We start from the raw sequence: 27,566 nt of genomic DNA, 5'->3' as shown, positions 1-27,566 counted from the left end.
GAAAAAAATCATCTTTAGTTTTTTTTTTTTTTAAAATCACCCATATTTGTAATTTACAAACTATGAAAAGATTAAGAAGTAGCTGGCTTGTGTATTGGCTGGATACTTTAGGAAGCTTTTTCAGAAAACCACAGGATGAAAAGCCAGCTTGCACAGTGAAGACCATAACTTCATTAGTGAAATCATGCACCCATTAAATAATCACATAACAACAGTTGATATTCATGGTGTGCTTTAAATTTCACAAAGCACTTTTTTCACAATCACCTTATATAGTAGGTAGTGCAAAATTATCAATTCTGTTTTACAGATTAGGAAACTGTAACTTAGAGGTTAAATGATAAGGGTCACACAGTGGGTAAATGTTAATGTTTGGTTTTGATCTCCTTCCGCTGTTAGTATATCATACCGTTGAAGTACTTAGCATCAGTTATTTCCAATATTCCATTTAAGATGTTCCCAATCCCTCCAAAAAAGCCAACCAAAACCAAAAACCCATTTTTATTGAAAGAATGAACAACAAAACCCAAAGAACTTTTACATTCACATAGGACCCATATGGTCCTCCCCCTCCCCCAAAAAATCTCACTTCCAGATAGCAATGTAATACAATCAACTTTAGCTGCATCATCTATAGAATCAATAACACCACATACTAATTTCTCCAGCATAAAGGGTCACCTATTCTTCTGGGCCCTTTGGAAAACAGAATCATTTGGAACATTCAATCACTTGCTCATAAAAAAGAGATAGAAAAGGAACAGACTACTAGTTGGCTGTCTGTCATTTCATTTACAAGGAAATGATAGGAGAGGTAGAAGAGAGAAACGGAAGGATATCAATGGAATCCTAGAAGTCAAGAAGAAGTGGGTTAGGCATAATAAAATGGAATAGCCACTAACCCAAATATGGGCACATGTAATGAAGCCTTGGGGTTAATACTAAATGGCAATCAAAGGGCTAAGTCAGTAATTGTGATGAGAAAGCATTTACTTTTAAAAATTTACCAATGGTAGAAAATCCTGAAGAACAGTTTTGGTGCTGACTCTCTGAGAAGAAATGCCAGATTCATTTAAAAACAAAACAAAACAAAACTGTTGACTAATTTGAAATGGCATTGTTGCTAAGGAATTCTTTTGGCCAATATTTTCAACTGAATCCAAACACAAAATGCTGTTCGGAATTCTGATTCCCCTCCAGTTTATCTCCTTCCTTCCCCCCATATCCATATCATTTAAACCTCACTAGTTTGATGTGAGGTTCAAGTAGGACAATAGATATGAAAATGCTTCATGAAACTATAAGGCGCTAGACAAATATAAGTTGGGAATATTTACTTCAAACCTTTTCTAAAAAAAAAAAAAAAAAAAAAAAAGCCATGTCATTTAGAATCATTGGGGACACTGATCCCTTACTATATGATTGCCCTCCTATGTTATAACAGCAGACACCTCACATAAAAACTAATAATAATGTAGAACTTTGGCTTCCTTGCAAGTCTTGTTAATGTTTAAAAAAAAAAAAAAGTGAATGGTAATGTATGAATTAGCTGTTGCAAATCTTAATGAGCAAGCAACATTCATCAAGAATGACTTTACTTTGGAAAAGCCTACAAAAAACGTTTTTTCTAAAAATATTGTTACTTATTTTGCTATCCAAGAAGTCTGTAAATAGCAGCTGTAACTTTATTGCCTGTTCAAATGCAAGCTACTATTTTTTTTTCCATGTTCAGAATTCAAACATGGTTTAATGAACAGGTTTTCCAGTAAGAGCTAAAAAACAAGGATGGATAAACACATCTCCAAAATAGACCAACAGGCCAGCTCACCCATGTTCATCCCAATACGGAACACACATCGGATCTGTGAAAGTAGAAACTCACAGATTTGCATTATTTAAAGTGAATGTGGGATTAACACTGAAGGGTTGAGATATATAGCAGGTTTCAGCTTGAACAGTTTTCCTGATGTCAAAGTGTTGCTGGTGCAAGGAACAAGATGGCACAGGAGGCTAGAACTAGAGGTTCCCAGGGTCAGAATGTGAGCATGATGGTCTAGGACACCCCCCCACCTCCTTCCATCTCAGCCATGGTACTAACCACAGCTTGGAGGGTTGAGTCCCAAAGAAAAGTGTCAATCAATTGCAAAAAGGTCTGAGACCCCAAAAACAAGAGCCAGGAATACAGAGCAAACATTTTCTCCCACCGGGTACAATGAAGCTTCTAACAGGCATTTCACTGAAGATGAATTTTCCAAGAAATTTGCATCAACTGACTGAATTCCAAAGAAAAGTCAGAAGATGGTCGGCAGAGATGGGCTGTGATCTGCACTTCTGAAGGGAATTATCCATACTCAGAGCACAGATCCACTGGAATCTCTGAATAGTTTAAAGAAGGCTTGGAGTTCTGTAATGAAGGAGATGCCATGATGGGGCAGAGGAAGGATACTCAAGGAGCCACAGATAGAATACATCCTTCATTGCTTTGTATGGATTTTGTTTCTTGGATAATGCATGAGGTGGGGCAGCTCAAAGAAGCAGACTGGGCAATGGTTTTCAAAGTTTAGTCTCTGGATTTCGAATGGGGACAAGGTTTAAGACAGGAAGAGCTGATTAACTCTATAATGCCCAAACATTTCCTTCCTCTCCCTCCAAACTCTAAAAGGGAAAGGCATGTTGTTTTGGGATTAACAGCTCCAGTTAATTCCCATCTCCCCTCAACCCTTACTCTTGACCCACCAAGTCAGTTTTAGGCAGGATTGTAGGGATGTCAAAGACCCAAGCCAGAGTAATTCTTGCTGCTATTCCCTGGGAAGTAGGGTAACAAGGAAGTTCCGGGCTGGTGCCAGGAGAATGGCTGAAGGCATCCAAACAGCTTCCCCCAAATGAAAGCAAACTGGACTTACCCTACTGGCTGCCCCTTTGAGAGTTATTAAGGAAGACTCTCTAAAAACAAACTATTAGAATCTCCCAAGATATTTCCAAAACTTTCCAAAGCAATATTCTATTTTAAAGTAGTGTTCTCCATTTGAAACTCTTGGTGCAAGAGTTTCATTCCAGAATGCCGAGCAGGTGCTTTGATTTCTATTTCCAAAGTCACTTTAGGAGGCTTAAAAACATCCTACCTACTTATTCAGTGACTTAAGTGGCTTCTGCAATAAAAACAAGATAAAAAAACACACTGCTTAAGGATTGGATTTTCCTTGTCTCAGGTTAAGCCAGAGGATACTCAAATGCCCAAGAAATTGTCATTAAAAATGAGCCTAGGAAGAAATCCTCTAAAATACATACCAGGATCATTTTATGCTCCCCATAATATGGGGCTTCTCCTTTGTTTCCCTGAGTAATAGAGGGACACATTTTCAAGGTAAAGACATCCCTTTCTGGGGATGAAGTGTGTGGGGGGAGCTGAGGAGCACAGGGCCTTCCCTTTTAGTGGCTTTAAGAGACCTGGTGAGTGTTTTTGTTGTCTTAATGCTGAGTAAAACCAGGGAGTGGTGCTTACTTATTTTTGTGGCTAGCTTTTTATGTCTAGGAAAAAAATCTACAGAATGTTAAAAGGGGAAAAAAGTTTCAGAAACCGCACAGCGACCATGTATTGGTCTTGGAAATATACAATCAGATTCTGCCTAGCCTCTACACCCTGGGGCAGGACAAGAAACATGAAGAAAACCTTGCAAAGCCTAGCACCGTTATACATATTTTTTAAAACAAGGGCTCAAAGAAAGTATACCCCTAAAACAATACATATAGGTGATAAAAGAATTGCCAGTAAGAAAAAAATCGACTTTCTGCAGATGTTTTTCCATAAATCTACTGGCAAGCCTTGGAAACATATGTTTTGTCCAATTGCTTGGCTTCCCCCAAAGTCCCTTCCCTTGTAGGGAGGGGTAAGAGAACCAGACCATATTTCTCCATAAAATAGAAGAGTCAAATCACCTAACAGAAATACCTGAATTTTCCCTACTCTTTAACACCACCATCCCCGATTAAGTCAAGCTTCAAAGGGCCAACCTGAGCTGGAAGTCAAAGGGTTTAGAAGAAATCCAATGCTTTTCAGATTTTGTCACTTCTAACGCACCTGTATCAAGCTCCAAATCACAAGCTCCCAAAGCACATGAGGGTTTAAATCTTTTTCTTCCACTTCATCACAGTATTAGTAGAAAGTCCAAGAAGGTAGTTCTGGGGAAAGGACATTGTTTCATCTTTGAAAAATAAATAGAAAGATTTCTTTTTGGTGTCCTTCAAGGTTGTATAAAACGTTGTGCTCATTGCTCCTCTGTGGTTGCCCCCCAGGTATCCTCAAGGTCAGAGCCCAGATTCTCGGCCTGCCCCTCAAACTGCTTGGCCAGATTGCCTGCAGTGTCCATGAACATGTTGGGGATGTCTTTGCCAAAGTAAATCTTGCTGTTGGAGGCAATTGCCTTGTATTTCATCAGTTGCAGGTATTCTGGGGTCAGCTTCAGCTGTGCAGAAAGAAGATGGCATCCTGAGGAGGAGGGATTGATCAGAGAAAACTTGGGGGAAAACAGGACTTATGCCTCTAGAGGCACTGAGTGTTCATGGTGGTAATTTTTCTTCTGGGGAAGTTTATAATTCTAATGCCTTTAACCTGTGCTTTATGTTGAGAGGCCAGACCTTATCTTTGTACCTCTGTATTGTTTCAATTGGCTGTATTTAAAAAAGAAACATACAAAATACCCAAACCACCACCCTTGCTTTGGGCAGGCTTTGGAACATTTGGGAGGTGGGCAGGACCCTGGATCACACAGGACAAGAGTGATGTAAACCTTCCTGTGTGAAGCTAAGTTCTAGGCACTGATGCCCACACTGCCAGGTTTGAGGGGTTTTGCTTATTTGAAATTCCAATTCCCATCACAGCAAACATGTCTAAGGCTGTGAATCCCAGCACCAGTGTAGACCTTAGGAAGGCAACTATATATCTCAGTCAACTGAGAAAGAAGCATGAAAGTACTGGTAATTAACTGCTCCTTGTTGTTAAGGGTAATTCTTTACCATAAGTCAGAATTGGAGACCATCTCCTGAATTTCCTCCCCCCCCAATCCATAGGATCTGATTGAGTCCATAAGCTCTGAAACCTTAATGTGATACTTTGATTTATAAATGGAGGATAGACTCACAAGCCACAGCAACCCTTATGTCATTATCTCTCATCTCTACAGACTTTAACACCAGGAATTTGAGAAAGAAAGGAACCTCAAATTTTCAGTGCCAGGGAGATAAGAACTCTGAAAGGTCCTGTATTCACCAAAATCAATTTCTATCAAGGCACTGTGGAGACAGGTCGCACCAACTCTGGCTAGGAGGGATTTCCAGGTGACTCATAAGCAAGGAATACCCAAACTTCCCCTATCCCTCTGCAACAAGCCTGTTACCTTATTTGCTTCAGCTATTTTCAGTGCTGTATAGCATTCAGCATCAGCTTTTGCCTTCTCTCGAGCTAGGAATGCAGCATCTGCCAGGAAAGAATACTGTGCATTAAATGCAAGGAGGTATGGTCTCATGGAAACTTTGGGGGTACAAATCACAAAGCCTGGGCTCTAGCCTAATTCTGCCACTAACTCATTTTTGACCTCCTGCAAGTCCCTTTATCCTTTGGCATCTAAATACTCATCACCTGTGAAATTAGGATAAATGAAACTTTCTCTACCTATTTCACCAATCTGGTGTGAAGCTCAAGATTTGTAAATACTGTCAAAAGTATGTACATCTATGGAGACTTGACTTGTGATTTTTTGGGGTTCCTGAGTTCCCGAATAGGAAATTCCCTCTACCAGTCCAGGGCATTATCTTCTTTGCCACTTGTCTTGAGAAGTGCCTTGAGCTCCAACCTGAGCTCCATCTATATTTACAATGATATGGCAAAGATTCATCTAAATACATCCACCCCAAATTAGGCCCAAGGAGTCAGAAGGCAAAAGGCAAATGTGATCTTGGGAAGTCCAGCTTGGCTTCCAGATGATTAACTCCCTTACTACCGTATAGTTGAGAAAGCAGGGAGTAGCAGTCAGTTCTGGCTTTCCCAGTTCTCCCTTTACATCAAAAGCCCAGGGCAGGCTCAGGACAAAGCCAGAGACAGATTCATGATCCCTAATGCTGTATGCCCAAGACTATAATGACAATGATAAAGGGAGCATGTGGTAATTCAGCACCTTCCTGTCTCCTTCTTTTTCTTAGTTTTATTTCACTGTTCATTCCCATATAATTTTTAGAAAAGCCTCTCATGAATATGAAAGCACTCATATAACTTCAATACTTAATACTTGCAAGAGTTCATGGCTTCTCTGAAATGGGCATTCACCAGTACTGAGATGGACTGCAACCTCTCCACACCTTAGGAGGGTCTTCATGTCATTGCACCTGAAAAATTCATCCTCTGTAGCCATCCTTCAGGTGACAAGTCTTTCCAAATTTAGCTGGGTTGAGATTCAGAGCGAGGGACATACATACGAACAGTAGGCCCAAACATGAGGCCTTTCTATTTTGGCAGGCCCTCCCAGAGCTTGGGATCTAAGCCATTATTAGACATGCACTGTTAGTGGAAGTCACAATGTTTAAATGAGGAAAAGAAGCCCTTGTTCAGACTATTTTTGTCTGAAGTAAGAGTGGTTCAGCTTCCCATCTGCAAGTAGTACATCTCACTAATTTAACTGGGAGCATCAAGCAGATTCTAAAACTCTAGTGAGCTTTACTTCCCTGCCCTGGGAACCAGGCCAGAACTATGGGTAATATCTGTAGTCAAAAGCCTGGGAAGAAAGGTCATTTTGTGGATGGGTGGGTTCTCAATGCATACCCCCAGGATACCACGAGGATGGAGAGCAGCAGTGTGGGGGGAAACTGCAGAATGGCCAGGCTTCTGGCTGCCATGTAGCCCACTCAGCTGGCCTTGGCACCTGGTGACATGTATTTATAAGAAATAAAAACTTATTGTCGTTCTGCTGGGAACTCCTTAATGAGGAGCTGCTGATCTGTAAAATCCTAATTGGCTCCTCAATGGGCCCCTGCAAAGCCTGACAGGCCCCATAATGAGTGTAATTGGACACAGAGCCTTGTAGCTTGAAGCCTGGGACTCAAAGTCCTGTTTTGTCCTGGAATTGCCTGACACAAGGCACTACATGGGGTCTAGAGGCGGGGGTAGCGGTGGGAACAAGGTGGGGACTTTAGAGGCAGGGAGATGATGGCAAATAATGATTAAAATTTAAAAGCAGCCCAAAACACTAGTACCTAGTCATCGAGTAAGGGCTGGCTGAATGAGAAAAAGGAGAAAAAATGTCTCAGGACACTCACTTGAGAAGAATTCTTGTTAGTTTGGGTCCTTGGAGAGAAGAACTCCTGTCCAAGGACCTAAAGCTACTGGCTTTTAAGGTAGTTTCAAGCACAGTTACACAGAAACAGGAAACTGATCCACTTAGCCACAATGATTTTCCCAACACTTCTGAGTATGCCCAAAGAAGAAGAGGTGACACTAGGGGGAAATACAGATGGACTTGCTTGTACAGAGGATACCCAGGAAATGAGAATGAATGACTCAAGCCTTCTCTGCCTTGTACTCATCCCTTCCCCTCCAACCCCCCCCCCCCCTGAAATGTGAGGACAAGTCACATTTGCCATTTGTATATACTCACCTTCAATTTCTGAAATCTTCTTCTCTGTTTCCTTCTCCATAACTTTCTGCCCATATGTGATTTCTGCAACTTGAGCCACTTTTTCTGCCTCTGAATTAATAAAGTTAAGAAAAGTCTCAGGGGTGGGAAATTAAGTACTCGGAATGTGGTCTGAGATATGTTGGTTTTAACTGTTTTTTTCCTGCCTTTATTTAAAAAAAAATGTCTCTAACCTAGAAATAGCTGTGTTAAGAAACCAAAAGGTATCAATAAAATTTAAATGAAAGAACCCAACAAAATAACTAAGTGGTTTCTAGTTTCAGAACTCAGTATGAGTAGATCTGGCTGGTACTTTGGTTCTCTCCTCATTTTTAAATGGGTACCCACAATATGCAAAATACTAAGCAAAACTGAACAAAAATCCCTGGGCCAGAGACAGCTCTAAGCCTCAAGCTGGAGTCAGAGTATGGGCTGGAGATGGAAAGCTCTCGGAGTTACCTGTATCTTAGTCCCATAGGGCTAGGATGGCAGTAACTGAGGGCTTCTTGCCACATGGCAGAGGAGCCAGCAAGATTTAGTCAACTCAGAGGGAAAGCAAGAAACTGACCCCACTTTTCCTAGCCTGTAACAAAGAGCTTCGATGTCATGCCTTCCCCCACATGAGATTTGGTGTGAAAAAAAAATATTTTCTCTATTGATCTTCAGAATTCATCAGTTTATGAGGATGGCAGAAAGTGGAGACTGGAGGCACACATTCCAAGTCTAGGGGAGGCTTTTTTGGCTCAGTATAGAAGGAACATGCTTTGAAACAAATACTTCAAAAGCATACATTTTCAGAAATGTATGGAAAGGAGTTACAGTCCATCATGTGGGCTCATCCATCCACCTTCCAGAGGTACAGAAACTTATTATGTGCTCACCCTCTCTTCGCCCTCCCCATCCAATAACTTGACAGGAGATCCTGCCATTGATGGATAAGCTCCATTAGCAGGCTGGCTGCAAGATGGTGCCATGGATAGAGTGCTGGGTTTGGAGTCAGGAGGACCTGAGCACCAGCCGTGGGACCCTGAGCAAGGCATCGAATCCTATTCTTGTCTTTTTTCTCATGCTTAAAATATAAAGATAAGAAAAAGCACCTACTCTGCAATGTCATCATGAGGATGAAATGTAATATCTGAAAGCACTTTGCCAATTGAAATGTTCTATAGGTGCTAGCATTATTATTATTGTTATTGAGGCCAAGTCAGACAACTCAGACTCTTTTTTCACATGAAGGGAGCAGTGGATGGGGGAGAAAAAGCTCTTGAGATGTGGGTTCAAATTCTGGTTTTTCTCATCTATCAAAGGGGCTGGATCCCTTCACGTCTATTCCTCTCCCTCCACTTCTAAAGCTTTCTCCTCTGCAGAATAATTCAGTTCCTTCACCATCTTGCACCCCTCTCTCTTCTAGACAGCTGGCCAATGTTCTGACCCTTAGTAACACCCCCATGTTTCTATTACTTGGCCTTAAGAGCACATTAACTTTTGGATGGCAGAGTGATACAGGTACAAAGCCATACCTCACCCAAGCTGGTACTCCAATGGCTAAGTTTTTTAAACCAAGGCTAGGTCTTTATACTTATGGCCAACTCCACTCAGCCTATAGTAACTAGTTCTTGGTCGACTCATACTGGAAGGAAAGGTGTGAGGAGGCCAAGGTCCTTTGATAGGTACCTGTCTGTTTCCATTAAGCCCTCTTCTATCCCCTTTCCCTCTCCCTCAGTCCCCCACCAATTTTTCTGCCCAAGAACCATATTCGGACCGATGAGAGCCTTCTTCCGCTCTGTTTCTGCTTCCTTTTCCACCACCTTCTGTTTCTGTGCTGCTATAAGGAGTTTTGTCTTCTCACTTTCCCTAAAGAGGAAAAATTACCCAGCTGTAATGAAAGACAGTTGTGGCAAAAGCTATAGAGGAGGATCTGCCATCCCTCAGAGACAACAAACTCACTGAATGGGCAGAAGCAAACTGCCCGTGTCACATTCTCCCTGCTGGCTTCTGCTCAATGTCCCAGGTAAGAGCTGACCTGTTTCAGATATTAAAGTGGTTCTCTTTTCACTCACAATAACTCATTTGTGGGAAATAAAACGTAATTTACTTTTAGAAAAATAAACTTACCTGCCCCCTCGATGCTATTTCCCTCCTACCTGTGGTATGAGCCATTAAACACAAATAAGGCCCACAGGACCCTTTCTAGAGCATGAGTGCTTTCCAAAGACTGCTCCTGTGGCTTTCAATCGAAGTCCAACAGCCCAGGTGACAGCCCCAATGTGCCTACTTTTCTACCATGGGAAAAGAGACTACTTTGATTTTTTTCTGAGGAACAAAGACTGGGTAGAACTGAATGCTCATCTTGGGCATGAGTTTCAGGTTGAATGGGATAGGGGCAGGGGCAGGGAGAGGCTCAAGTCTAAGGAAACTCACATCAATTCGTAGTTTCTCCGGATTGCCTCAGGAATGTTGGGTTTTGTGACCCGAACCGCCTGGAGAAGAAGGGAAAAAATGAATGGGGTGGTGAGGGTCCCATGGTCACTGCACTAACTGTGGCAAGGAGCTCAATTGTTATCACAACCCTGTGCCAGGGCCCTGGTCTTACCTGAATGACAAGTCCAGGGGCCATGGAAGTCAAATCTTGTTGCAAAGCTAGCTTGAGATTTTCATCAATCTGATCTGAGATGTAGTGAAAAGAAAATAGGATAATTAAAAACCTTTAGACACAGAGAAATTCAATTCAGGTTATTCAGTCAGCTAAAGGAATGAACCCTGAAGGTAAAATGTTAGTATAATGGAAAAAGTGCTGGACTTGGCAATCACAGACTCATAGGGATTGCCAGGTCACCTAGTTAATTCTTTAAGAAATCCCCTAGAAGAGGGAATCTGCTCTAGGCCTATAGACACTGCAGTTACACAGAACCTGCTATTCCAAGATGTAGGTTTTCACTCTGGGACAGCTCTGTGGAGAAGCTCTTCCTGATGTTGAGCTACAATTGGTTTCTAGTATCCATTCCTGATTCTTTCCTCTGGGATTCAAGCAGGAAAAAAAAAAAAAAAATCAAATCTTTTTCCCACTGAGACTTAGGTTCAAATACTAGTTCCAGCTTTTACTAGCTATTTGTGCCAGGGTGAATCACTCTGTCTTTTAGCCTCAGTTTCCTCACTTGTAAGATGAGAATAATAATGTTTGCTCAATTGACCCCACAGGATTCTTGTGAGCAAAATACGTTGAAAAACTGAAAAAATGCACTTCGTCAGTGTGCATTATACTTCAGAAACATTCAGAGAAGGCAAAAACTGAAGAGCCTGTCCAAACAACCCATCTTTTGAGGCAAGAACATATTGTTTTGTTTCGTGCCACATGAACAAACAATGAATAAGCTACTTTTTACAGTCTGAGTGGCTTTACCTTGAAAGCACAAGGATAGAGAGCTTAAAGTCAGGAATGCCTGGATTCAAATATAGCTTCAGATAATAGAGTTGTGTGATCCTGGGCAAGTCAGTTCACTATGTTTGCCTCAGTTTCCTCATCTGTAAAATGAGCTTAAAAATGAAAAGGCAAACCCCTCTGGTATTTTTATTAAGAGAACCCTAAATGGAGTCCCAGAGAGTCAGATATGACTAAGATGACTCAACAATAAACCCTAAATGCATGCACCTTAGATGGAGGTTTGGCTTGAAAGAAATAAAAATAAGAACTACAGCAATTTATCTGGATTTGAGAGGCAAATCTTAAAGAAGCAACAGCATGCTCATCTTCACCTGGTGACACATGAAATGGGAGTGAACCAAAAACCCAAGGAGAGAGGAAACAATGGGGGAATGGAATGGGAGGTGTTTTGAAAGAAGCAAGAAAACCTTTCAGCAGAATGTACGAAACTCAACCCGGCTGTGAAATGTCTAAAAGGAAAACAAAGGCTCTGGCTTTCAGGAAAGCCCGAAGGAAGGCTCTGTTTCCACTGGAATCTTCATCAAGCAACACAGGGGGAAAATTAAAATTTATAGCTCTGAAAATGATCCCAACTCATTTGGTTAGTTATTTGCTTTGGTCCCTGCTCCCTCGTCTGGAATTCACATGTGAGCTGTGGTTCAGAGAGGAGTGTAGGAAACAGCTGTAATCAGTTTCCTGCACCTGCTTCCAGATGTGGTCATGGAGAACCGGTACCAAGGGTTGTTTTCTATAGCTTGGACCTTTTCCATATAGTTTTATAGTTCCCCTAAATCTTCCACTTGAATGACCTTCACCCAGACTATAGGAGAAGCAGAGAAAGGGATTTTTCAACAAAATCAAGTCCTTCAAATTGAAGCACAAGGCTCCACTTTCATTTTTTGTCCATTTTATATCTAAAGCAAGGATACCTCCTACATTTCAGACAAGTGAACGTCTTACCTGTGCTTTCAGAATTCTAAGGACAAGGAAACTACTACTTCCCAAGGATGCCCACTTCATGTGAGGCCACATTGTTACCACTTACACACTCCATAGCCCAGGGCATACACAAATTCTTCCTTGAATTGAGAATCTGCCTCCCTTCTACTTTCCTTCATTGATCTTAGTTCTGTCCTCTGGGGCCCAACTGAACAAATCTAATCCTTCTTCTGTGACAAACCTCCATATATTTGAAGACAATAATCACCTGCTTCCATTGTCCCTCCCCAATCCCTTCTCCAGGCCCATGATATGCAGTTTTTTTAAATGATCTTATAACCAGGGAGCTTTGAGGTCTCTGAACATCCTGATCGACCTCGTGCTGAGCCCACCTGTCTCTTCTAAAATGTAGTACCTGACTAGGGTGGGGTATAATGTGAGCATCACCTCCCATGTTTAGGTGATAGAATCCATAGTTCTATCAAAGAAGTGCAGTATCAATACAGCACACCGAAGAGAGGCAGCCCGATTTCTAAAACATGCTGGATGTAAATCATGGGCAAATCCACTTAATTCTCAGGGATTCTAGATAAATCATTAATACAATAAGCTGTCAAAGTGATCTTCCTAAAGTACAGATCTGACCATGTTTATGGATCCTATTTCATTGATTCTTTATTGACTGAAGATCAAATATAAATTATTCTGTATCTTTTAAAGCCCTTCACAACCTAGCCCCTTCCCTACCTTTCTAATCTTTTTTTTTTTTTTTTAAACTGAGGCAATTGGAGTTAAGTGACTTGCCCAGGGTCACACAGCTAAGAAGTGTTAAGTGTCTGAGACCAGATTTGAACTCAGGTCCTCCTGACTTCAGGGCTGGTGCTCTCTCCACTGGGCCACCTACCTACCCCCTTTCTAATCTTAAGTTATATTTTCCTCTGGATATCCTGTGATCCAGCGACACTGAACCTCTTGCTTTTTCCATTTACTATTTCCATGTGTTTTCCACATAGCCGAACCTCATGCCTCTTGGTTCCTCCAAGACGCAGCTCAAACTTTACTTTTTGCATAAGGCCTCTGCTGGTTCCCTCCATAGCTAGAGCCTTCCTCTGAGATCACACTCATTTACTATACACACACAGGTACACACACTCACATTGATATGTATATTTCACTACAATTTTTTGCATGTTTTCTTTCCCATTAGAATATAAGTTCACTGAGAGCAAAGATCATTATTTTTTGCCCTTTTAGCACAATACCTGACAGAGTAAGCCAATAAATATTTTTGCTAATAAATACTTGTTGGATGATAGACAAAAGGGAGGAGTTTCTAATCTATGTTGATAGAGAGCATCTACATACTGATAGGTCCCACATTGATGAAAAATGGATTTGAACAAAAAAATATACAAACACGAAGTCTAAAAATGTATTAGTTTTGTTGGTTCCCTACCAAGAGTATAATGACTTATACGGAACTTGCAGACCTTCAGATCCTTTTCATACAAATTTTTGTCTAGTTACATCCATTCATTCTATTTTTATTCCCTATATTGCAATTGATTAGCAAGATAGTGTGATATGATGGAATGGTACTGGCTTTGGAGTCAGAGGCTCTAGGTTCAAATCCTGTCTCTGATGCTTATTTAACTGTTAAGTCACTATATCCCCCTGGCTTCATTTCCTCATATGTAACATGAGAGGTATGGACTAAATCCCTATAATGTTTTAAATCTAAATGTAAAATTTTAAATTTATCATATTTCATCTTATTAGATTTGTTCAATCATTTACATTAAGAACTTTTTGGATCTTGAAACCTGTCACTTAGGGTGTATGCTAGTAAAGTTTTAACAACTGGGCAAAGAAAGAGGGTAATGGTGGAGTGTCCTGCATTATTAGCTTTTCTTCATCACTTTCTTTATGTCTAGAGAAGCAACAAAATAAGAGAGAAAGGGCTGATTTATAGCCTTACTGCTTTCTTTTTTTGGGGGTAGCAGAGTGGTGGGAGTAATCAATGAGGGTTAAATGATTTGCTTAGGTTCACAAAGCTGTTAAGTGTCTGAGGTCAAATTGAAACTCGGGTCCTCCTGACTCCTACCTGCCCCAATCTTTTTGCTTTCTGAGATATAAATTTTCATCTTGAAAATCTAACAATTAGCTCTTTCTCAAGCTGGCATAAGTTAGTTCCAGCTTATTCTTGTCTTTAACCTTACTTTCTTCTTAGCACCAAAAATCTGACCTGGGGCTTCACCTCAGTCATGATTTTAGAGCACAAAATTTGAGATTACAATATTAAAGGAATGGCTTATAATATAATAAAGACAAAGTAGTGAATAAAATATATCTTCCATGACATTAGGTATAACTGATATTCTATTACTCGCCTTCTCAATGAGGGAGAGGGCAAGAGTGAGGGAGAACTCAAAATTTGAAAAAAGTTAATTTTAAAAATGAGAGGAAGTGGTGATTATGAAAAGTCAGCACAATTTCATAAAGAATAATTCAAGCCAGACTTTCCTTTTCTGATAAGAAAATCACTGCAGATATAGTGTAATAGAATTTCAAAATATCTAACAGAAACTTTCATGATATCCTTGTGTACAAGAGGGGGATATGTTGATCTGAAGCTTAACCAAGTTGGTTGTACTGAACCGAGTGGTTCAATGACCAGTCAAAGAGTCATGATTAATGGATAAACTGTTAACCCACAGTAGGATCTCTCATTGAATACAACACGATTCTGTTCTTGACCCCATGCTGTTCAACATTTTATCATATGGTGTGCTTATGAAATCTGCTAACATTATATGGGTGGAGATAGCACACTGGGGATCCCCAAAGATCTTACCAGGCTAAAATGATGGGCTAAATTTAATTGGATGACATTTAATAGGGTTATAGGTAAAATTCTATGTTTGATTTAAAGATAATCAAATGCACAAATGCAGGGGACATGTGGCTGAACAAGACTTCTTGTGAAAAACTCTTAGAGGGCTTTGTGGGCTGAAAATGCAACATAAAAAAACGAGAAATAATAGCCAACCCCTCTCCTTGCATTTCTCTGCCTCCCCCCAGGAGAAGGCCAGCTGCATAAACTGAATTTAAGAGTTCAGAATGAATGGGATGAAGGCCTTCTTGCTACCTGCCCTGGAGAGAGCACTATTGAAGAATTGGGTTCAATTCTGGGCACTGTATTTTGTAGAGAACGTTAAGCAACTGGAATCTGTCTAGAGGTGAAACTCATCAAATGGTGAAGAGACCTGAAATCATTGACAGGAAAACTTACTGGAGGAATTTAGCACAGAAGATAGGAAACTTGTGAGTCCAAGATGACTATCAATTGAGGAACTGAAGAATGTCTCTTGGAAAAGGGACCTGACTTGCTTAGCTTGGTCCTAGAAGACAGGGTCAAGAAGAAAGGGTGGGAGCTAGAAAGAGGCTCAAAAAAAGGAAGAAGTTCCTAAAATTAAAGTTGTTCAAAAGGATGAACTGTCTCAGGAGTCAATCAGTTTCCTGTTATTAGGGGGTTGGAGTGAGCCAGATGATCCTTCTTAGGGGATATGGGGGCAAGTCCTACTCAGAGGTTGACTAGGGCAGTGGTGTTAAATTCAAACAGAGATGAATTCCTGAGACTACATATTGACTTAGGAAGCCATAAACATTATCTATATTGTTTTTTGTTTTCAATTGTATTAGTTTTCAAGGATGTAAAAAGCATTTGAAATTGTGGAAAAGCAAAGCAATGGAAGGGAAAGAGGAGGTAAAAACCAGAGAAGGTATAAGCAGTGAAGTGAGAAAGGCAAGAAAGCTTATCCAGAGAAGGATGAAAGAGAAAGCAACTAAACTCAATTGTTCTCTTATAATTTTGTTAAGTATTTTCATCTGATATGAGCTCCAGAGCTGCAGGAAAGTTTGACTAGACCCCTTGAACTACACAATCTCTGTAGTCCCTTTAAATTAAAATCCCTTTAATCATTTTTGTGCTCTAGACTCCTTCGGAAGTCTGGTGAAGGCAGACTTTTATAATAATGTTTGTTGCCTATATTTATAATTCAAGGAAATGCTAGATTTTAGTTAGTGCTCAGTGAAAACAAATGTAATTTCCTGTCTTCCCATTCATGTTTGTAAATCCCCTGAAATCAATCCATAGCCCCCTGATCATAAACCTCAAATTAAGAACCTCTATTTTGAATTTTAAGATTCTATGGAATATTTCAAATACCCATTCTCAGTGTCATCCAATATTATGTCTGTATAGCATATGTCATGTATGTGTGTGCACATAGGTATGTGTATATGTGTGTGTGTGTTTCAAAATCTGCTCTGATTGCTGAGCTCTAAGCATTATAATTATATATTCGTGATATATAGTACCATAAGACTGACTAACTCTTATGAAATGTTTTTAAGATAATGTTTATTCCCATCAAAAAATAACATCCCTTTCTTAATGGTGCACTGAATACTATGTAGTGGGAGGTACAGAGGGCAGTCCATTTGTTCCCTTATACATGGGTCTAATTAGCAAAGTCTCTACTAAAGTTCTCCAAGCCATCACCCTTGAGGAGGGTGTTTGGGCTATCAAAGATTATGCCAGGGACCTGTGTGTCCTGCCAGATCGAACCACAACCAAAAATCTTTGAAGTGAGCCCCATTCAAAGATACCCTGAGAAGAATCTTCTTCACCAGACTCTAACTGCTCAGTGACAAAAAGAATGCTGATAAATGATAAAGACAAAGTTGGAATCAAAGAAGAGAGATAACCACAGACCTCCTTCCTTTCTTTGTGGAATTAGTGGGGTTAGTTAGGAGTATGTTAATAATATTGGACTCAGGTGATAGTCTAGTCATTTACTGTTATAGGCTATGGCTCTCTGAAATGCAAAGGGGGTGGGTGGGTGGGGGAGGAGATTTATGGGAAAATGTGGATGACATAAAAACAAAAGACAGCAATAAAGACAGGAGGGAAAATGTTAAGTCACCAGATGATAACCATTTTTGGCCACAGAAATGCATGAAAAAGGGTATGGAGAAGACAGGCTCTGTCTTAGACACAGCAATGAAATCAAGAACCCTTTAAATATCAACAAAAAGGGATCTAGAGGAAGTTTATTATAGCAAGAAGTAAAAACAACACACTAGCCTAAGAACTGATCACTCAAACTTGGAAAATGACAGAGCCGTTGCTTCTCCTTTAGTTCTGGTTCATTAAAGCCTGTAAGATGATCTGGCAATGCTCTTGCAATCTTGGTTCTAAATGACTCTGGTGGTGAGGCTTCCACCATTGATTAGGAGGTTTCATCATTTCCCACAAGGGAATCACTATCTTGCACCAGTGGCCTGTTTGTAGGCTATGCAACACCCTTGTGAGTTATTTTATCAACATCAACCTTAAATGTGATCTGCAGAAATCTATCAGCAGGAAGAAAAGAAGATAAAGAGGAACCCTCCAAAAAGCAATGCCTTGTTTCAAGTATTTCTTCCCACTGCAGTTGAAGTCAAGGTACATTCCCTGAAGCCAGCTAAAAAGGGCAAGTTTTTTTTCCAATGGAAAAAAAAAAATCTCTTCCAAAGTGAGTGGGGGGAAAACTTCTAGCCCCCAACTTTCCACATTTATTAAGTTTGGGCAGGATACTCAAGTGTTGGGGAGGCACTGAACCTAGCGATGGTATAGTTCCTGGCCTCTTTATAAGCTAGGAAGAGAAGGAACAGACTGCCATTCTGTGGTTTTCTTCTACCCTAGACCTCAGAGGCAGGAAATCTCATTCCCATTCTTATCTTCTAGGATGTTTTTACTACTCCATACTCTTTTGTCCCAAACAGAATCCATACACTCCCTACCCCAGGGCACAGATAACTAAAGCTCTGAATCAGGACTAGAGAAACAGAAGTCAGATAATAAAAAGAGGGAATATCTTCGAGGAGACTCTTACCAAAGAGTTCAATGTAAACCTCTTGGAGAGTATGTACACTGCAGAACTGGTTCAGCTCATGATGGATCTTGTTGAAGATGAGGGCCTTGTCATAGTCAGCAGTGTAGTTTTTCACTATGTCATACACTGAAGAAGCAAAGGAAAGATGTCCGAGTTGGAAAGTGCAGGATCATAGGAGACATCATCTTAGAGAGCAGGGGAGGCTTACGAGAGCCAGAACAATCCCACCCTCAGGAGAATCAGCTAGGTTTTCCAAGAGCATGAATATCGAGAGAATATATTGAGAGAACTCACCAGCATTTGGTATCAGGAAGTTCACTACCTCAATCCTGTCGAAGTAAATCATCACACCACCACTGTTGGAAGGAGAAAGGACACTGTGTTACACAAAGAGTGGAGGATCTAGGAAAATGTCCTGGGACATGGTAGAAGTGATATGACGGGGCAGCGGAAGATCCAAACAAACACATCAGAAGAAACAAGGCAGAAGCAATTTCTGAACTGCATGTACTAAAATAGATTGTCATCTCTGGGCTCCCAAACAAAATATTCCTCCAATTTCTTAACACTGAAAAAGTATGCGTTGACATTGCCTAAAAACAGTTCCCACAACTAGTGCTCATGTCTGCAGGTGCTTTAAAATTTGCAAAGTATTTTCTCTTCAGCCATCCTAGGAAGTGGGTGGTATATTTACAACAGTATTTGACAGATCAGGAAGCCAAACTTGAGATAACAGCATTATGGGCTGGAGGCAGGATTTGATCCTTAGGCTCTTGATGCCAAATCCAGTGCCCCTATCTGATGCTGCCTCAGCTTGGTAGAGAAACCTTAGGGTAGTGGGGAAAAGGTGATCTGATGGCAAAAGAAAAGAACCAGAGAAAAGAACCATTTTTTTTTTTTTTTTTGGTGAGGCAATTGGGGTTAAGTTACTTGTTCAGGGTCACATAGTTAGTCAGTGTTAAATGTCTGAGGCTGGACCTCCTGACTTCAGGGCAAATACTCTATCCACTGCATCATCTAGCTGCCCCCTAACAGTACTTTTTTTTTTTCCTTCCTAAAACAAAAGAAGAGAAGAGAGCCCTAGAAGTTAAAGTGCAACCTGGAAGGGACCCTCACAGCACCAACTTTTGCCCCAGACTTGGGCTGTGGCAGGTCTGGCATTTTAAAAAAGGTTCAGAGAAAGGCTTGTCACTGAACATAGTGGAAGAAGGCATGAGTGAGGCTGGGGGCAGGAGGGAAGCTGTATCATTCTAAATACTAAAACTGGGCAAAGGATGAATTTGTAGAGGTTAGTTCTTTGTGCTCTTCTCACATATCAAAAATGGATGTCCTGCAGGCACTCACACTCACCATGTCTAAACCAGATTGCCTCCTATTTTTTGTCAAGGCCACCTTCCATTTATCTAACTTTGGGATAATCCTTTACTCTTCATTCTCCCTTGTTCTATCTCCTATTCAATCAGAAGAAATCTTGTTTCAATCTCTACAATAACTCAGCTGGATTCCTGAACAGGCCCCCTCACTGGTCTCCTCCACATGGTGGCCAAAGTAATATCCTTAAGCACTGATCTGAATGTGTGAGTCCTCCTCTCAATAAGTTACAAGGGCTCCCTATTGCCTCAAAGATAAAAACAAACAAAACAAAACCCCCCCCTTATTTGGCTTTTATAGGCCTTTGTAAGTTGGCTACAACCCACCTTTTTAACCTTGCTGTATCAAGCTCTGAAGTCTGGCCAGACTGGCCTTCCAGCTGTTTCTTCCTTATAACATTGTTTCCCATCACTGTATCCTCTTACCTCTGCCTCTTAGAAAACTCAGACCAAATGCCACCTCTACATAAAGCATTTTCTGACGCTCCCTAGCCATTAGTTTCTTGATGACCAGGACAGTCCGGTTATCTTCCTTTGTAACCCTGGTATCTAGCACAAGGCCTGACATAGCATGGGCTTATTTAATAATGGTTACTGAATGATTGATACACAATGTAAAAGTACTTGAAAGAGCTGTATAACTGAGAGCTTTAGGATTATACTTCTGTAGCCCTGCAAACAGGGTTGATCACACAACCAACATTTTGAAAAGGATTTGTTGACTCATCCACTGTTTATTGCAACAAGGAAACTAAGCAAGGTAAGCAAGTGGGGCAAAGTGCAGAGAGATAAGGTGAGAAAAAGAATCATGAAGGAATTAAAAAACAAAAAGAAAACTAAAGACAAAGCACCACCACTAAAAACCTGTTCTTTCACTTCTTGGGGCCCCAGGGTTTCACTCTTGGCCCCTCACCTCGTTCCACAAGGCACATTCTTCACTTCATCTGTCTGGAGTGTAGTCTGCAAATAGAGAAAACAGAAAAGGTTTTAAAGAGGGGAAGCCAAGAACACTCATTTCTTTTTTGTTACCTCCAGTGTCTCATGCTGGGATAATTCTCTGTATCTGTAAATTATCAGTGAGACTGGTGAGCCCTCCCCTACATGGCCGGACATTTTCTGGGTGGATGATATAAAGGACCTTTGACCTCACAGGAAGAAAGGAACCCTGTGAATGAGCTATTACAACTGTACTGGGCGCGGCCACAGGCAGTCCTGGGGGAAACCCTGAGGAGGCTGGTCAGGGAGGTTCCCCCACCTCAGTAGCATCAGTAGTAAGGAAGGCACTAGGACCCCACCATTCTTGTGGCATTTTCATTCTCCTTACCTGAAGAACATTAAGCGGGGAGTCAAGAGACCTAGGTCGGAGTCCCAACTCTGCTGCTAATTCAGTGTGACTTTGGACAAGATGCTTCCTCCCTCTAGGTCTCAGTTCCCCAGTTCCCCATTCTGTAAAACGAGGAGTTTCGACTAATTTTGAAGGTCTTTTGTAGCTCAAACATTCTGTCACTCTGGGACATATTCATGGAATGGGGAGTATTCTTTCTCAAGGGAAGGCCATTTGGATCTAGTCCAGCCTCATCATATCAATAGTGAGCAACCAAGTTCAACTTTCAGATGAGCTTCCCTGAACTTCTTGACCCCCTCCCCCTCTCATCTAACCTTATCTCTAACACCATTTTGTATCACATTTACTGCACTCCTAAAAGAGAAAACACACAGGGGATGCCTGGGAAAGCTAGGCTAGTTTGTTGTAGCTTAAGGAGTCTCAAGGCTTGTCAGCACAGGAGCACCTTTCCAAGGCTTAATCCTAACTAAGCAATACTCATCTCAGATTTTGCTCCACTGAGGTCTGCTCGTAGGTAAAGAGCAAGTCTTCTTTTTATTATCATTTCACATTTTTTTGGCATTTACATTACCGTGAAACAAGAATTCTCAACTTGGGAAATGCCAGGAGATAGAGGCCATGGAGATGTTTTTAAACTGACAAGACAGGAAGAACAGGTGGGCCATGGCAAGTAGCCCCAAGTAATAACTGTTAGCACTAGAGAAGACTCCAAGTGAATATTTATGAGATTCTTGTATTTCTTGGATATTAAAATCCTTTGACTTAGTTTCCAAAGAGCTATTTCCCCCACCCAATGACAAGAGAAAATCCCTCAATGCAGTTACCCCAATGTAAGCATCACAATACACAAGCCAAAGTACCTGCACAGACTTATACGATGTGATGAAAGGAAGCATGAGATGGAAACCAGGGCCACTGGTGGAAGTCAACAGAGCACCACCTCTGCAGGAAAGGAAGAGAGAGGCAGGCTGAGTTAAAGCCAAAAAGCTCCTAAAAGGAGCCTGAGAACTTGGAACAACCATGGACACTGCATGTACAAACTTTCTCCAAAGTGCTATAAGCTTTCTTGGCAACTCTGCTTCTTTTGATCTTTCTCTTCTCCTATCTTCCTTTCAACTCAATCTTTTAGTATTAGGCAGCATTGATATTCTTAATGACTAGACTCAAACTGACAGTGAGCTACATCTGTATTAGGAATGAAGTAGACATATGCTATCTGGGATAAGGCAAATGCTTCAGTTGAGATGAGAGTAGCAGCTGGCTTTGTTTTGCCACAAGTGGAACTAAGTGGCTATCTGGGAGGTGGCAATCCATTAAGGAGGCTGAAGCAGGAGTCCAGGTAACACTAAATGATGTTGGGGAGGAAGGATGTGGCCAATCAAAAAAGCCCTCCAAAAAAACAAACAAAAAAACCCATTTTTTCTATGTGGCCTTGTATTATCATAGGGTTATTTCTTGAATAATAGATTTACTCTCTCCATTTTGTGGTACATAAATGGATATTGAAAATTATTTTCTTTCCCTTAATTTAATAGTGAAGGGAAATGGAACAGGAATAAGTTAGGTAAAGGGAAGCCAGTCTAAACACTAAAAATCAGGTGTGGACTGTTCATAAGGATGTTGCTAAGCACTGCTCAATTGACTGATGGCCTCTACGGTTCAGTTCACAAAAGGAAAGCAACAGAGGGTTCAGTGACATGACCACGTTTAAAGTCTGAAATCAAAGATTTACTCCAAGGATCTGTGATTTTGTTAGTATGAAAGCTCCCTCTTTTGACCCAAGTTGCACTCTTTTCATGCGTAAGTATAGGGATTCTTTACCTGGGATTTGTGAATTTTAAAATATAATTGGTTTCACAAGTATCTTATTTTATGTACATAAAAATATGATTCTGAGAAAGGAGTTGTAGGATTCACTAGAAAGCAGACTATGTCACAAAAAAAATGTCATTTGGAAACAAACTTCCTGGTGATGAGCCTCTGGGAAATCAGTGAAGCTGGTCTACAAGACAAAGACATAGCCCATCCCCAGACCATACCCAAAGCTCCTCCAGTTTGGTAGGATTTTCCAGAATCCTAGTCATTGCTATAATCTCTGAGAATTCAGTATCACCAGAATATGGTTATATACAGTGTCCCAGTTTTAGCGCAGGTTTAAGCTTATTAAAGCTTCAAATTGCACTGGGAGTTCAGGGACACCTTGTACATATAAACAGATCTACCATTAATTGTTATTATAGAGTAACAACCTAAAAGAATGTTCCCATCCCCCAAGCAAAGGAAACCAACAAATCCAGAACTGAACATCAGCTGCAAGAAAGCAAAGAACCATCAGGAAATCTCAGAGAGCAGTTCTGCCCCTTCCTCTTACCTGTAGTACACCCCAATGTGCCCTTCTTCAATCTTGTGCACAGCTGAAAAGAGGGCTGCACAGAAGAAACTGGTCGCCACAGCCACCACTGCCCCTACTTGCGCCATTGGGAAGCTTTTACCCTAGAGAAGGGGTACAGGGAACACGTGATAGTAAGGACCCAAGAGAAAAGTTACAACAGTATTTCACCAACATGCAAACCTTGCATCATGCATGACTTCCTATTAAGGTTTGTTCCTGTCCTAACATTAGTGGAACATAAAACTAATTTGCGACTACTTTTACCTGAATTACTTTTTGGGGCAGGGAAGTAAATTCTAGTAGATAATATCAAGGAAGTATACATCTTTAAAAATAAGAAGAAACATTATTAGAATTTGACAAATATAATGTACTTGGGGGGTGCAGTTTTTGCATTAATATAGACAAACACCTCTTTGGGCAAATTCAAGAAGGCATGGGCTTACTCTATATTTATTTTTCATTTGAATCGGTTTTTTAGAATCACCAGTGCAAATGCAGATTCTCTGAGTATGAGAAATCAAATGATCCTAGGACTGAAGTTTTCATTCTTGTCAAAATAGTCAAACCCGAGTTATCCGACTTGAGCCTTCAGCTTCAGTGATTGTATATGGTAGGATCCAAACTGTCACTTTATCTATAATATGCTATCCTTATTACAAAAACCTATCCAACGACTTTATGTATATTATATAGCTCCAATTCTGTTGCTCTTTACCCCAAGTCTTGTCTTAAATGACTCAAGGAATATAATTTAAAGGATCAACAGAAAGAAAACTCTTGAACATTTATATCTCCGCCAGAAATTGTATTCCACAGACCTGTAAAGTAAGGCAGATTTCAGAGAAAGCCATAATCCAAGAGAGAACTTGGGATAGAGTTCAGATTCGCCTTCTTCTTATAAGCCCTGAAGACACTAGGATCTTTGAAATTAGAGAGGATTTTAGAATCATCTCTCCTACCACAAGACATCATTCAACCTCTATTTGAAGGCTTGTAGTGATTGGGAATGATCTCCTTATGAGATGAAACCTGCTGCCCCCAGCTTCTGCCAATGGTTCCCAGTTTGCTCTCTGGGGCCAAGCAAAATAAGTATAATCCCAATTCTTATTGACAGTCCTTCAAATACTGGAAAACAATGATCAAGTCCTCTCTAAATTTCTCTTCTGGCTAAACACCCTCAGGCTTTCATCTAACTGATCTTCCTATAGCACAATTTGAAGTGACATATATTTGTCAAGGGGGAACAGGCCAGCTGCAAGTGCTGACTGACCAAATTATACAGGATGTCAAATGAACAGGAGACTGTGGCTATGTAATTCCAGCCAGAGCCACCCAATGCTAATTGCAGGCTATTTCAAAGAAAACTGTTATTTACTCTTTTCACATGTGAAAGTGATAGACAGTTTAAGCACAGCAGGGTTCCAGGGCAGGATTTTCTAGAGAGTGCCTCCTCCTCTCTCCTTTCCCCCATTATTCATTTGGCCCTTAATAGGGAAGGGTCCTGTCACTTGGGAAAATGACTGAAACCACAGCACTGCTTTATACATGCTACGTGAATAACACTTTATAGCTGATCATTCGCCAAGGATATCTGTTCAGACAGAAAAGAAGGGCTTGAAAATCTAGAGTCTGGCCATGAACATCCACCTAAGCTTAGAAATCAGAAAGTTTTAGTGCAGTTATTACTGTATTTATTTTATGGCAATGATCTTTACACAATAAGGGTTAACTCTAATTCCTATGGGTCTTTAACACCCAATGAGATTTATCACAAAGGCTTCAGAGTGCTATTTAAACAAAATTAAGTTCTTTGTGAGAGGGAACACCTACTACTGCTATGGCAGCCACCTCTTAAGATTTTCCAGGGCTGTCTAATTTTTCAACTAGAAAAGTATTTTGACAGGAGTCCTGAAGAAGAAATACCCTTTGTCCAGCCACGTGTAATGATTTTTAATTTGGAATGTGGTTACTGTAGCAATACTGGCAAGTGCTGAAGGAAGCCTGGCAATATTAGTCAGTAACTGGTTTGCTCGGTGTCTTGGGTCCATATCTGCAAATTGTACCTTCTTATTTGCACATCTGGAGGAGGTGGGCATGAGAGGGGCAAAGAAACAGGTAGCTGGTATCTTTAAGCACATTAAACTTGCAAAAAAGCCAAGATTCAGATCTTTGAACAGTACCTATCTGCCACTTAACTCAATTAAAAGCTGGCACAAGAGAGGTCACTGTCCTATGGATCAAGGTGGGGCTTGATCAAGTTCCACTCCAAAAACCAAGAGGAAGCTTGCTGAGGTGGAGAGCAGTCTGAATTTTGGAGCCAGAAAATCTAGGTTTGAATGGTGGTTCTTCTACTTAATATTAGATAGTATTTAAATGTGCTTTAATGTTGCAAAGCACTTTTCACTACTTAGCATTATCATAGTGCTTTACGGTCAACAAATAATTTCATTTTTATTTAGTTTATTGTTGTTTAACCATTTTTTTTTTTCAATTATGTCTGGTTCTTTGTGACCCCATTTGAGATTTTCTTGGCAAAGATATTAAAGTGATTTGCCATGTCCTTCTCATTTTACTTGTGAGGAAACTGAGGCAAATAGGGTTGTGACTTGCCCAGGATCACACAGCTAGGATATGGCTGAGGCCAAATTTGAACTCAAATCTTTCTCACTCTAGCGGTATTCTACGCACTGTGCTACCAACTGCCCTCCAGCTAGCATTAATACAGTGCTTTACACTAGCTAGCATTAATATAGCACTTTTTACGGTAACTAGCATTAATATAGTGCTAATATAGTTTGCAAAGAACTTTGCACTAGCTACATTAATACAGTGCTTTGAAATTTGCAAAGAACTTTGCACTAGCTACATTAATACAGTGCTTTGAAATTTACAAAGAACTTTACACTAGCTACATTAATACAGTGCTTTGAAGATTACAGAGAACTTTACACTAGCTAGCATTAATATAGCACTTTTTTACAGTAACTAGTATTAATATAGCGCTAATAGTTTGCTACATTAATACAGTGCTTTGAAGTTGTCAAAGAACTTTGCACTAGTTACATTTAATACAGTGCTTTGAAGTTTGCAAAGAACTTTACACTAGCTACATTAATACAGTGCTTTGAAGTTTACAGAGAACTTTACACTAGCTAGCATTAATAGTGTTTTAAGGTTTGCAGAGAACTTTGCACTAGTTACATTTAATACAGTGCTTTGAAGTTTGCAAAGAACTTTGCACTAGCTACATTAATACAGTGCTTTGAAGATTAGAGAACTTTATACTAGCTAGCATTAATATAGCGCTAATATAGCTTGCAAAGAACTTTACACTAGCTACATTAATACAGTGCTTTGAAGTTTACAGAGAACTTTACACTAGCTAGCATTAATAGTGTTTTAAGGTTTGCAGAGAACTTTGCACTAGTTACATTTAATACAGTGCTTTGAAGTTTGCAAAGAACTTTGCACTAGCTACATTAATACAGTGCTTTGAAGATTAGAGAACTTTATACTAGCTAGCATTAATATAGCGCTAATATAGCTTGCAAAGAACTTTGCACTAGCTACATTAATACAATTCTTTGAAGTCTGCAAAGAACTTTGCACTAGCTACATTAATACAGTGCTTTGAAGTCTGCAAAGAACTTTGCACTAGCTACATTAATACAATTCTTTGAAGTCTGCAAAGAACTTTGCACTAGCTACATTAATACAGTGCTTTGAAGATTACAGAGAACTTTACACTAGCCAGCATTAATATAGTGCTTTAAGGTCTGCAAAACATTTTATAACTCATTTTACCCTTACACTGTAAGGCCCCACTGTACAGCTGGGCCACACCACTGGCGTCCGGCGAGTCCACTGTTCCACCTGATTTGCTCCCTAGGCGATCCCCTACAAGTCACTTCAGCTCTCTGGCCTCCAGCCTATCATCTATAAGCTGGGCTGAGGAGGAAGGTGGCTTTTTACGGTCCAGAGTACGAGGCTGCGAGAAATCCCTTTGCTATAGCCCTTACAACAAAAGCTGCCCGGGACTCTGGGAATGACGGCATCACGGCCGGGCGGAGGGTGGACCAGAGAACGTCGGGGGGTTGAAGTGTCGAGACCCAGAGGCGGGAGGGGGCCCTGGAACACAGAGGGTCAGGCGAGGAAAGGGATCGTCGAGCCTATCCTCCCATACTCTCCATTTACAGTCGAGGAAACTGAGGCCCGGAGGCTTGCGGGAGAAGCCCGAGGAGGCGGGAGAGGGCGGTGGGCTCGCAGATCCCCGCCTCAGAGGATGGGAACCCGAGTGTGGGGTAGGGGTCAGGAGACGCCCCCGAAGAGAAGAAGCAAGAGGGGAGAGAGTTGGGGGAACGGGACGGGGCAGCGACTAAAGACGTCGCTCCTGGCGCTCAGTACCTGTCCGAACTCCCTCCCCGGGGAGCCGCAGCCACTCCGCTCAGAACAGCACGTTTCCTCCTTCCGGGTCCGTCGCCAGCGTGAGACGTCAT

The 27,566-nt window shown here is 40.9% G+C and overlaps 1 protein-coding gene across 3 annotated transcripts; it reads right to left on the bottom strand.

Moving 5' to 3' along the window:
- Window positions 1-486: 486 nt before the first annotated feature.
- On the bottom strand, window positions 487-27,566 carry ERLIN2 (ER lipid raft associated 2). 3 transcript variants are annotated; one of them, XM_074287233.1, is made up of 12 exons: window positions 27,475-27,566; window positions 23,047-23,168; window positions 21,536-21,617; window positions 20,244-20,290; window positions 18,255-18,316; window positions 17,961-18,086; window positions 10,255-10,328; window positions 10,083-10,141; window positions 9,424-9,515; window positions 7,644-7,733; window positions 5,394-5,473; window positions 487-4,463 (listed from the first exon to the last, which is right to left on the bottom strand). In XM_074287233.1, exons 2-12 carry the CDS (start codon window positions 23,151-23,153, stop codon window positions 4,266-4,268), a joined length of 1,017 nt encoding a protein of 338 aa, XP_074143334.1. In that variant the 5' UTR covers window positions 23,154-23,168; window positions 27,475-27,566; the 3' UTR covers window positions 487-4,265. The 3 variants fall into 3 exon arrangements, with proteins under 3 accessions (XP_074143334.1, XP_074143335.1, XP_074143336.1); XM_074287234.1 differs by lacking the exon at window positions 27,475-27,566 and adding an exon at window positions 26,881-27,198; XM_074287235.1 differs by having other exon boundaries at window positions 4,352-4,486.

This window comes from Sminthopsis crassicaudata, chromosome 2, assembly GCF_048593235.1.
Source record: "Sminthopsis crassicaudata isolate SCR6 chromosome 2, ASM4859323v1, whole genome shotgun sequence".
Lineage (NCBI taxonomy): Eukaryota > Metazoa > Chordata > Mammalia > Dasyuromorphia > Dasyuridae > Sminthopsis > Sminthopsis crassicaudata.
This window is presented reverse-complemented; position numbering and strand designations above follow the sequence as displayed.

Bases quoted from the DNA above. Each gene is read 5' to 3' on its own strand.
- ERLIN2 (XM_074287233.1), bottom strand. From the start codon at position 23,153: ATGGCGCAAGTAGGGGCAGTGGTGGCTGTGGCGACCAGTTTCTTCTGT. The intron at 18,317-20,243 runs GTGAGGGGCCAA...TCCTTCCAACAG, and splicing joins AATGTGCCTTGTGGAACGAG to TGGTGGTGTGATGATTTACT. The intron at 18,087-18,254 runs GTGAGTTCTCTC...TTGCTTCTTCAG, and splicing joins CTTCCTGATACCAAATGCTG to TGTATGACATAGTGAAAAAC.